At 36.0% G+C, this 12,066-nt stretch overlaps 1 protein-coding gene across 2 annotated transcripts; it reads right to left on the reverse strand.

Moving 5' to 3' along the window:
• Nucleotides 1-1,716: 1,716 nt before the first annotated feature.
• On the reverse strand, nt 1,717-11,811 carry LOC107916225 (flowering time control protein FCA). 2 transcript variants are annotated; one of them, XM_016845384.2, is made up of 19 exons: nt 11,134-11,811; nt 10,676-10,758; nt 10,364-10,442; nt 6,865-6,947; nt 6,706-6,757; nt 6,202-6,269; nt 5,896-5,962; nt 5,665-5,744; nt 5,507-5,577; nt 5,210-5,272; nt 4,949-5,111; nt 4,409-4,483; nt 3,759-4,325; nt 3,288-3,461; nt 3,015-3,203; nt 2,892-2,930; nt 2,429-2,491; nt 2,308-2,353; nt 1,717-2,199 (listed from the first exon to the last, which is right to left on the reverse strand). In XM_016845384.2, the coding sequence occupies exons 1-18, from the start codon at nt 11,486-11,488 to the stop codon at nt 2,309-2,311; spliced, it is 2,316 nt and encodes a 771-aa protein (XP_016700873.2). In that variant the 5' UTR covers nt 11,489-11,811; the 3' UTR covers nt 1,717-2,199; nt 2,308. The 2 variants fall into 2 exon arrangements, with proteins under 2 accessions (XP_016700873.2, XP_040959203.1); XM_041103269.1 differs by having other exon boundaries at nt 2,422-2,491.
• Between the last annotated feature and the right edge of the window lie 255 nt (nt 11,812-12,066).

Below are 12,066 nucleotides of genomic sequence, written 5' to 3' on the forward strand. Positions count from 1 at the left end.
AGAATGAGTATATTGTCAGCAAAAGTTGGCCGTCCAAAGCAGCATAACTTGTGGAAACTATTCTTGTTTCATATATATATATATAGAGAGAGAGAGAGAGAGAGAGAGAGAGAGAGAGAGAGAGTGTGTAAATATAGGATAGTCACTGGTTTACTTAATACCACAAAGAAGAAAGAGTAGAGAGAAACGTTTATATAATTATCTCAACATTCAGCTTTCAATATTTTCACCTCTATCATGTTGGCTACCAAAAGGTTCTTGTACTTTCTAATTTAGTCACTAATTAAATTGGAATGGAAAATGTGGAATGCATACCATTTCAATTTGCAAAATATGATATGGATGATCTTCTGCCTTACACCTATATATCCTTAAAAAGTTAGGTCTAGTGACTTTCATTCATGATTCATTCATGTTCAAAATTTATGATTGTATTTTTCAAAAATTTAGTTTTCAATGTTGGAACATATGCTCTCCTACTATTGCACCTAACACTTATCCGCATATCAAACATCTAATCAATAAATAACATGCAAATATTCTTTCTATTTCATTTTACAACCCAATATAATTCATATGTATATACTGTAAAAGGGAAGTTATATTATTATTTATCATTTAATTCAAATTAAAAATGATTTAGTATAGATAATATTAATTGGACTTCAATTATCAAATAAGTATGAATTAAATATGTGCAGATACTCAAAGTAGTTAATTAATACATAAAAATTGAGAGACCCAACTTTTTTGAAATATTTATGTGTTGCTTTGGAATATTAAAGTCACAAACTCATTCCAGTATGTTTTTGTATCTAGTTTCTTTTTTAATGATTTGATATGATAAATCATAATAGATAAAATTAACCGTTAAATTGATATTATATTAAGGATATTTGTGTGTATATGGTGAGAGGGAATTATTTTTTGTTCTTTTTGAAATACAAACAAGTCTGAATTGAACTTCAAATTTACAAGCAAAAGTGTTGCATTTAATGGTGAGCCATCGTTGGCTCTCCTCTTTATTTGTTTGGTTTTGTAAACCATTCATCTTTCTTTAAGTCGACCTCAAAAGGGATATGGTAGGTTACCTTTTATGGATATATGGTTTTCACTTTTGACCAATCTTTTCACTATCATGCTTTCCCAAAATTTAATATTAATACCATCTTTTTAATTTAGTCTTCACTAGACATGATTAAAGTGAAATAAAACATAAAATTCAAAATCATTAATTGTCCAAAAAGTCACGAAATTAATCGTACAAAACACATAAGTGTATGTAAAATTATTTTTAATTTACATTATACATTAATATTATTGCCAAATGAGACTATCGCATCTTACTCAAAACTTTTGAAGCTAAATTCACTCATTTCGATTTGAGATGATATGCCATCATCCTTTCACTAACTAAAAAATTTAGTGTTATAAGAAATCAGGTATGAAGTTTTTATAAATGATGAGAAGTTGTCTCCTAAATGCCAAGAGGATGGATAAATGGTAGTAAAGCATCTAGGGTGGGCAAATGAGGTTCAAAATCAAATCTTGTCATGCAAATATTAAAAAAAGAAATAATAATTGGGTAGAAGAATAAAGTTTTTTTGAATTTTGAGCACTTGGATTCTATCTAAAAAAGGTTGCCACCATCTAGACTTCACTTCTGTGTGATTAATATTTTAATATGCATATCAAATTTTGAAATAATCAAAAGGCTAATAATCAACTAACCATTGGTACAATGATACCCCTTCCCCAAAATAAAGAACCAATGACCAGAATCTAACTTGGGAGGGTGATGTATGTCGACATTTCAGAGCAGAAACGAGAGCTCTTTTTCTAAATATCGGGTTATTATAGGAACTTATATTATGTTACACAAATACAGATGGCTTTCATTGCCCTAATATTTAATGGCAAAAGCATAAAATGCCTGTAACCAGGCAAAGGCTTTTTACCACACTAAATTCTGAGAAGATTACTATTACATATATTGTAGCTTCTATTATTACACATCAGATCTGCCAGGCATTTTAGCTTAAAATGGGTTGCTGCTGCATCCATGCCATTGCCATTTGCCATGACTATTTGTTATTATGATCGCCAGACATTCTTCTAAAAGAAACACGATCCCCTCTTTCTTCTAAAAGAAACACGATCCCCCCTAGGAGACTCTCCTCGGCTTCCAATTTCAAGTCCCTTAACAAAATGATGAATGGTGCATTAAGCATACAATAAAAAAGCTTCAACTTGTGACTGATATTTTCCTAACCAAGTCTTAACCGAAAAGCAAGCAAAATTAACCACCTTATGGCTTATTCTTCCATGCTAAATCCTGTACCATCTGAAGCCCCTGCAGCAAATAGACCAAAGAAATTAATAGTGTTGTCTATTGAGATACAATAATGAAAATTACGAAACCTTATACTTGTTGGAATCGTGATGGATCATTGGGTGATGGTGCCACTGGTAATTGTCCGTAACCAAGTTCCTGTAAAATCCAAAGATACAAAAAAGGAGACTTATGAGACAATGAATTATTACAGGAAAGTGAAAACAAGAATGCTTTACAAAACTGTAAAAGAAGGGTTGGAAAGGAAAACAGAGAATATTTATTGTAAAACAATTTGACAACTAGTTAACCCAGTGACAATCAACATGTTTCTTGAGGTTTTCTCGTTTTTTGGCTGGCCTGTTAATATAAAGTTTACCTGTGTACTTTGTTGATTTCTAACTCCAGAAGTTTTGAAAAAGAGAAGGGTTGCCAAAGAAAAAAAAGAAGAAATAAACTACAATTTTATTGAAAATCAATTTGGCAACTAGTTAACCCGGCGACGATCAACTTCTTGAGGTTCTCTTTATTTGGCAGGGCTGTTAAATATAAAGTTTACCTGTGTACTTTGTTGATTTCTAACTCCAGAAGCTGGATACTGGAATTCCACAAAGTAGAATTAGCATTGCATAACGAGTTATCTAATACAATAAAACCCAGTTAAAAAAAGTCAAAAACCAACCGCTGTGGGATAGATAGGATGCTGTAACTGGTGAGGATGGCGAATCTGCGTCTGAAGCTGGGTTTGCAGCTGTGCCTGTTGTGAAGCTTGCTGAGCAGCATGTAACTGAGTTTGAGGTTGTTGAACAGGTGGCTTTTGTTGTTGCTGCTGCTGTTGTTCAAACAAAGTTAATTCTTCAGGCTTCTCCCACTGCATAAGGATTCGAATTAAATAAATCAGTTAATTAAGAAATAATTTGCCAACAGTTAACCGGAAATCAAATTCATGTCTCACCTTGCTTTCACGTGTTAGACTGTTATGATAGTATTTGAACCCGTCAGGTGAAGTATGCTCTGTCCAATGACATTCTACTACCGGTTTCATAGCAGCAGATGCAGATGAAGGAACATCTGTACCGGGTGTTTTGGCAGGAGCGCTGCCAACAGCCTGCGGCATCATACCAGCCCACTGACAATGCACCAACCATAATCCTCAGAGTAAATTAATTACAGCACAACTTTCACAAGGCATGTTGACATGAATATATGAGATACACGTGAAGGAGAGTTACTATCCAATGATAACCCGGGAATTTAAAATCCTTAAATTTTTATTGAAGCAGGATACTTTTAGAAAATATTTTTTCTAAAGAACTCTTTTGAGCTGAAATTAAAATCGACTTGGTTTTAGAAGCCTCATTGCCACAATTTACCTCAAAAAATAATATAATTCCTGTGTGAACCCAAAAATTATAGGCCCACATACCTGATGTTTAGAAGCCTGAGAATTCTGCCGCAATGTCATATTTTGATTTGAAGGTTGCATCAGCTGCAATTGTTGCTGCAGCTGAGAAAATGCCTGCTGAGATGATTGGAAGCTTGCTTGCAGAGTTTGTGTTTGTTGAGACAGCATCAGCGCTAGCTGAGAAGGGGATTGCTGAAGTGGTTGCAGCGGCTGCTGCTGGTTAGGAGCAGGTAACTGTTGTTGATTTGCAGCACTGGCCGCAGAATTGGGCGGTAAGTTGACATTCAAAGGGTTTTGTAGTGCTGCACCAGATGAAACATTCGGCTGAACCAGTGGCCGAGACGCAGGCAACTGGCCACTCAAACCAGCTAAATGTTGTGAGGGAAGAGCTTGACTGAAGGGAGTATGACTAGCAGGAGGAACTTGAAGTTGACCAACATGTGAAGTTTGTGTCTGCGAGTATGACATAGGTGCTTGGGGGTGTAGTTGAAAGGAAGGCGGTAGATTCTGAGGTGATTCAAGGGGATTCTGTAAAGGTGAAATCTGGTGACCAACAGTTGGAATTTGTGATGAAGATTGATTAAATCCCTGAAATGAAACAAACCTAATTCAATCTTAAATGAAACATGAAGAATGTGAAAGCATAAAAAGCATGTCAATTTTTCACAAACCTGTACTGAAGTAGATGAAGATGAAACTGAAAGGCCAGGAAGAGAACCATCTGAAGGGCCACCAAAAGGAGCACCCTAGTGTTTTTTAAGCATAGTTAGCCAGAGTTTGCATGTAAAAAAAAATTAGAAATAAGAAAATTTCCAAACAACACCAAAATCGATGATTGACAACCTTTCAAAAGGCCAAGCATAAAAGAACTAATAGGATAAAGATGAAGAGTATGACCGCAAGCCCATGGCTTTCAGGCTCCAATTATCCAAATGACAGTTAAATCTAATTATAGGTTATTTACAATTCTTTAGAAAGAATCTTGCTTTGATGGAAAGGAAAAGAAATTTAGCACCTCAATGATAAGAACAAAAATCTAGAATCAACCCTAAAAGGAGTTTCTAACTGTCCAAGGTAGATTGCTCAAACTAAAATAATAACTTCAACATAACATCCACAAAATATGTTATCACATGCCATTAAGGAGAAATATGGCTGATTAACACAATTTCATAGTAAAAATTAGAAATGTGCCAGCCAAGCTTTCTTACTGGATTTAAAGGTATTGCTAGGTCAGCAGACCTAGGTAGCAACTGGTTCCCCATACTCCGAATGCCAGGATTAGAAGTTGGTCCCATATTCTGTGGACTCATAGGGTGCCAAGCAGTAGGTGGAACACGATCCCCCATTGCATCACCAAAGTTGGGTGCTGGTCTGTAAAGGATAACAAGAAAACAGAAGTTCAGAAATGCAAGCCAAACGACAAAAGGAGATAGCTTAACCCTTGAAAACATTAGACTTTTCTTGGGTACCTAGGCCTTGGTGTTTGGAAACGAGGACCAAAACCTGGACCTCCAAATGTAGCAGCACCACCCCTGGAAAGGAAGCAAGTTAAGAAACAGCCTACAATTAATTCAATCAAAGTGTAACATAGAAAAGAGGCTAACAGTGAATTGACAAACGGATAGACAACCAACTTTCATCTATAATGAAAGGTAAAAACATGTCCTTCAAAAGAAACACCAATAGCAAATCATCAAAGGCTGGCCCTTTCCCATTTACATCCCACTGTACAAGTTTACACATAAAGAAGTGCATTTAAGGAAAACCTTGAGTCTCCAGGTCCTTGCCGGGGCCTCTTAGGATCAGCAAAACGGACAGTTAATGGTTGATCACAACCCTAAGATATAGAAAACAAAATAATGAATAGGTAGTTCAATAATATAATCAGCAAACACAACATTAAAAAAGAAGTAACGATGCTTACTCTCATTGTATAAATTCCATTGAGAGCATCTATAGCTGCTAGTGCCATTTCTCTATCAGAGTATTTAACAAACCCACAGCCTTCAAAATGAATGTAATAAATATTTGAGAGAAGAAAAGTGGAAACATGAAATTACATAAACATATAAGACCTGAACATAGATTATTGAAAAGAAAAAAACAATTCATCAAATCCAAGATGGTCATGTAAATATAGAACTCAAGGACACACCACGACTCTGCTTTGATTCGTCACGCATGAGGTAAACATCTTCAACTCGACCAAATCGAGAAAAAATCTGCCAATGGAACAACAATTACTAGTTTGGTAACATGTATAAAAATGAAGAAAAAAGAAAACTAAAATTAACCAGTTAATAATGGCAACGTACATAGGTTATGCGTAACAAGGAGAAAGAAAAACCATATACCAATTGAAGTGATACCACAAAAGGTCATTAGAAATAAATAATTTCTTTCACACCAGCATGTAAAAGCGACAGCATAATTAAACAAATAAAGTATTTATATAACATACTTCCTGAACATCCATTTCAGTAGCTTGTTTGTTCAGCGACCCAACAAACAATTTGTACTCAACTGCACCTGTCATTAAGGAAAAAAGAATCTGTCATGGAGAAATTAGACCATGTATGAAAAGCAGCATAACCATGGACCATTATGTATAATATGCTTGGATTATGTAACACACAAGATGATGTGCATAAACAAGTCTAGACTTTGAAAAACTTCCACTTGACAACTATGCCTTTACAAAGGGATTACACTCCCTCCATTCTGAATTTAAAGGACGTCAGAAAAATCATGGCAAATAAGGGATCAGCGTTAACAAGGGCATGCAGCATCTAAATTCAAAAACCGCACGTCACTAAAAGTGAGTGCCATGGATGTTACGTGCATAAGGCTGGAAATTAAATGAGAATATACTGGCATGTAACAACCAAAAAGATCATTTATTGACACATTCACACATATAAATTACAGATCAAGCTTCAAAACCCTACAAATATGCAATAATTACCAAGGCGTTCTCGCTCCCCATCAGCATATCTGACTTGGATAGGACCCACTCCCTGTGAATATGACAACGAGAATGTACAATAATTCAGTTGTAAGAGTTCAAAATCATTTCAGAATACATACATGGACAAAAAACAACGCAAGAGGCAAAAGACCTCACCCCAGGCAGGGTATGTTGATTGTGTAAGGCTCTGATAGCCCTATCGGCTTCTTCTAAGGTTGCATATTTTATAAAACAACATCCTGCACAACCACAGCGTTTTAATTCTGATTTTGTTAGATCACTTGCACCCCCACAGATGGTGCAGATAGGCAGGCACATAAAATATCACAAAACCATAAAATAAATGTCATGGAATTATGCCATTACAGTTGCATAAGAATGTCACTAGCGAAGGTGGGGAAATATCCAAAATATCAAAATTACCATGAAATCTATTTTCATTCAGCACAACCCACAGAAAAGTAAAATGAATGTCAACCACCACATCCGAATGTTCAAAAGAGAAATATCTTCAACCAAATCATTCGTATCTCTTTCTAGGCAGCACATGACACAAATATAACAATGTACAGGATATCCCTGCCAGATAACCCCTTAACAGAACATAGCAGAACTAGATAATATGTAATATATAAGTGGCAGAGTTCTTTAGAACAAATTTGTTGCTAAATCATAATTTGCCTTCAACAAAAAAAAAAAAAAAATCATTTAAGACAAGACAGCAGAGATAGTTTTCTTTTTATAAGTAGACGATTAATAGAAAAAGAGCCCAATAAGAACAACAGGGCATAATTCCTTCTTGCAGAAAATAGCACCATCTCAACATCCTATTCTTGTGACAATATACGCTGCAAACCTACATAGAAAATAACTTTCAACCATGCAACTAATCAACCAACATATTGCTACTCTCAAGAAAAAGACCCATAAGCACAAAATCTTGCCAGTAATTGTATTTTAAATCCATGTAATAATCCAGATAAAGCTGGAAGCTGAATCAATTTGCCATGACAATAAGCATCACTGTGCTTGCAAGCAGGACTTCATGGGCACAAGTAGAAAGGAATTTTATCAAACATTAAAGAGAACAGCAAGGCAAGCACCCATATATCATCTTATATTTCCACTCTTTTAATTTTCCCACAGATTGAGCCACACAGACATACGATGCTAACATACTCCAAAAGGAACCATCAGTCACTAACATTACAAGCTCACAACACAAGAATATTCAAATCTTAACTCTACCTCTCCCCAACCAGCTCCAAACAAATAACAAAAAGGTTTCAACACCAAGCCCTAGTGCACGGAGAAGCGAGAACTCAACTATTTGTCACTCACATTAGACAACGTGATGGTATGTCAAGCTACGTTATAGCTCTCCCAATGGGCCCAAAAAAGATAAATCAATGTGTAGAGCACAAGCGCCAAGCACAACCGAAATCTAGGTTCCGACGAACCTAGAAACAAAGAACAAGCATTTTAGGCCTCCCCTTCATCAGTTGCTTCCTGCTCTATCCAAACAAATCTCTCACAATACATTTTCTAGGAATCTAGCCAAGCAAATAACATAAGAAGGCTATGCACATGACCAAGTAAGAGATAATGAGCAGCACTAAGCTAGCTTTGCAGATAAGACATCCGTCTTGTTTAAACTATTAACTCATTCATGTATGGAAATAAAAAATTAACCTAGAAACGTCATTAGTATACTTAAAGTAGAAATATTCATACCAAACAAAAGGAATATGGGATTCCACCATCTCCACACAAATTTCAAGAATCAAATTGGTTCATCAAGCATATATTCTCACTTGACAAGCACAAGAAACCAAGTGCCATGTAGTAACTCTACCCAAAATTCATAATTGTATTGCTGCTTTGGATTTGAATGAATAAATAAGAATAATGCACATAGATCAGACCTATTAAGGTTCTACCTAATCGTACCAAGACAGAATCATCAAAGCATTCACTTCACCAAGCATCTATGAGTATATAGACTTAGTCACTCAGAGAAGACATCAATCTTCACCAAACATACAAGTAATTCCCATGAGAATGGACCATAGTTCTCTCTGAATAATGTATAACCAAACCTGACTTGACGGCTCACAACTATAAATAATAAATAAAAAAGAACGAACCAAAATGATAAATGGATTGAAAATAGCAGAGCAGAATTGCTGAAAATACAATAAAATAAGTGGAGAACATAACAAGGAATTTTCATTAAAGGTTAACCTCTACTGCAGTGTTTAACCACAAGCAGGAGCAAAATTGTTTCACAAAGCCATCCGATAGAAAAGAACAACAATTTCACGTAACCATGCTGCACAATTCTAGAATCCAAACCTCCATGTTGGTTTAAATTCAAACACATCCATTCCTCCACGCACATTACAACATTCACATTACACAACAGCATTCAAACCATGAAAAAGAAAATGAGTTCCCTGAATGAGAAATCCATCAGCATTCTCACTATCTGGCACAAAAGGCAAGCACTAATGATACAATCAACAATGGAAACTATAGATAAATAAATAAATAAAAACCAAGAAGCAACCAAAATCTGAGCAGGGCAGCAATTATATTATAAATGGGACATGACAGGTGGAATAAAATAAAAATCAATGAGTTCAAACTACACAATCCTATTGGTATCACATAAATTTAGGGAAATTCAAAAGAAAAAATGATTAGGGCAACCACAAAGCCAGCCTGGAGCATAAGCGCAAATTTGCTGATTAAATAACCAATGCTAACTGCTGCATCAGGTTGCAGTCACAAGATGCAGCAGCAGCAGCAACTAACTTTCTATTGTAGAAAAGAGAATTCCCACGGAACTTTTAGTAATATTATAAGGATAGAAATCGATACAGAAAATGAGCCGGCAACCAATATAGACTAGCCATCCAACCGATAAAAATAATTCAACCAACATGCCCAAATACAGAGTCACCAAAAAATCAACTCCCATGCACATAAATCAATCCCAAAAAAGTGTGATGCCTGTAAAGCTCCAAGTAACAAAGCATAGAATCAAGGAATTTGCAACACACAGAACTGAATAATCATCCATATCACATAAACATCCAAATTCAAATCCATCTAAACAGAATAAAACTGGTCCATAGAAATTTCAACCCCCGTATTAAAATAAGAATTACCAGATTCTCCAAGATAGAAGTCAACCACAGAAATCCTCCAACCAACAATATGACATAAACCATTCAACACAACAATCATAGAGTTACTTGTTTTTACATAATACAAAAGCAGCACATCCTTCAATGTATATATGTAGATATACTACAGTAATGGAAATAAACACTGCCATGAAAGTTTATTGTTGGCTAATGCCCTCACAACAGAATCCATTATTTCAAGGACAGGTTCCATTTCTGGTACAAGTTCCCTACTTTTTTCTATACATAAACCAGTTTTTAGCGAGTTTACATTTCTCTCCTTGTTTGACAGGAGTGACATAAAAAAAGGAGGTAGCAACCAAAACCAACAAGCGCGGAACTTGTATCAAAAACAAACTGAGACGAAGATGAGCTTAAGTTTGCTCCTATCAGCCTCTCAGCACACCTGAAATAAGATAGGTATAATAACAAATATCCAAGGATGAAACAACATTCATACATACCTTGAGGTAGGCCAGTTTTTTTATCTTTTATTAAAGCAACCTCTATCACATCTCCATGTTCTTCAAATAAGTGCCGAATCTGACAAAAGATGAATAAATAATATCATTTGTACAGGAAATAATACCAAAAAGTCCAAAATGCAAAATAGCTTAATATTACATGGCATTAATGCTTAAATGGTATTCATTCGATATATCGACATCCAGCATATGAAGATAAGTGAATCAAATTACATATCTGGAAGCAAAAGAAGAGTACAAACAGGAGTATGATAGTTTCAAAAGTATCATGCAAAAAATGAACTGACTTACATCCTCTTCTCTAGCCGTCCTTGGTACAGATCCCACAAAAAGTTTGGCAAAATTGCCCCCACCGCCAGCACCACCAAATCGATCTTGACAAAGCAAAAAGAAAATAAAAAAAAAGTATAAGTAGATAAAATACGTAATGTAATGGTCTGGGGATGCAATTATTATGGTCAGAATTCAGTAAAGAAGGATAAAATTCGAATATGGAAAGCAGAATTCAAGATAAATGATCTGTAGCTAAAACCATACATGCAGCCAAGGAACAAAAAATTCAAGTAAATATTGAGAACTTGGTAAATTTATACTTCAAAACGAAAGTCCATCAAATAGAAGCAAATGCTAAGGAAAATGCCCTAAAATCTTTGTATTGACGAATTATTCAATTAGTGGAAGCAGTAAATGAGTGAAAAATTACAATTGAAAAATATAAAATAACCTGGATTGTAAGCAACAAAACGAACCTCTGTTGGGGGAAACACCTCCACGGCCAGAAAATGGAAAAGGGCGTTTCTGTCCCGTATGAGCTGGCTGCAGATGATGCGGTGAAGGGTTTGGATAATTACCCTCAAAACCACCGGCCATAGGCCAAAAACCTCCCCCTCCTCCGCCACCTCCAATTGGCCGAAAGCCTCCACCTCCGCCAGCGCTGTTGTGATGCTGACGAGGAGGACTATCGAAGGGACGATGTCCTCCTCCTCCTCCACTGCCACGGAAGTTGCTAGGGCTACGTCGACGGTGTTGGTAGGGATCTTGGGCATCGAACTTATCGTTGAAATTAGTATTGGTATCGGTGTTAATGTTGTTATAGCGGCTCATAGGAGAAGCGTCGGAGAAACGCGAGGGTCCTCTATAGTAACGGTCGTGATTATTGTTATTATAGTAAGAGTCTTGGTTGTTGTTGGTGGTGGTGTTGTTGCCATCGCCATAGCGGTCGGCTCTGTACCTATCCAGCTTTGCTGAGTGTGTTTAAGCTCAAAGTTGAAGCCCTAAACTTGAAATTTGCAGAAATTAAAACAAAGAGAAAATGTTACTAGCAAAAACAAGTTGAAAGAAGAAAATAGATAGAGACCAAAAAGTACGCAAAGTGAAAGAGAATTTTGGTTGGAGTTTTCAAGGGGGCAAAGCAGGTCAGGTCAGGGCAGGACAAGTCTCTTTATATGAAGTAGTTTCTGGGCTCCCTAATAATGGCCCAAATTAATTGTTTTGGTCTTTTAGAGGTCATTTAGCCCAATCTGAATGAAGTTTGAGTTTGATTTTTCGTGCTCTACATCATGAGTTCATTGCCATCTACCAACAAAATATCAGTTCACTCATACGGAGCTTCATTAGAGTCAAACTGAAAATTAAAGTTCGAGTTTTGCTTCTCTAAATATATGCTTTCACATGTAGGAAAA

The sequence above is a fragment of the Gossypium hirsutum genome, chromosome D10 (assembly GCF_007990345.1).
Source record: "Gossypium hirsutum isolate 1008001.06 chromosome D10, Gossypium_hirsutum_v2.1, whole genome shotgun sequence".
Taxonomy (NCBI): Eukaryota; Viridiplantae; Streptophyta; class Magnoliopsida; order Malvales; family Malvaceae; genus Gossypium; species Gossypium hirsutum.

Excerpts from the sequence above, each read along its gene's own strand:
- LOC107916225 (XM_016845384.2), bottom strand. The coding sequence starts at position 11,488 with ATGAGCCGCTATAACAACATTAACACCGATACCAATACTAATTTCAAC. Across the intron at positions 6,948-10,363 it reads AAAAACTGGCCTACCTCAAG|GATGTTGTTTTATAAAATAT; the intron begins GTATGTATGAAT and ends GTGGTTGTGCAG. Across the intron at positions 5,745-5,895 it reads CGAATCAAAGCAGAGTCGTG|GCTGTGGGTTTGTTAAATAC; the intron begins GTGTGTCCTTGA and ends TTCATTTTGAAG.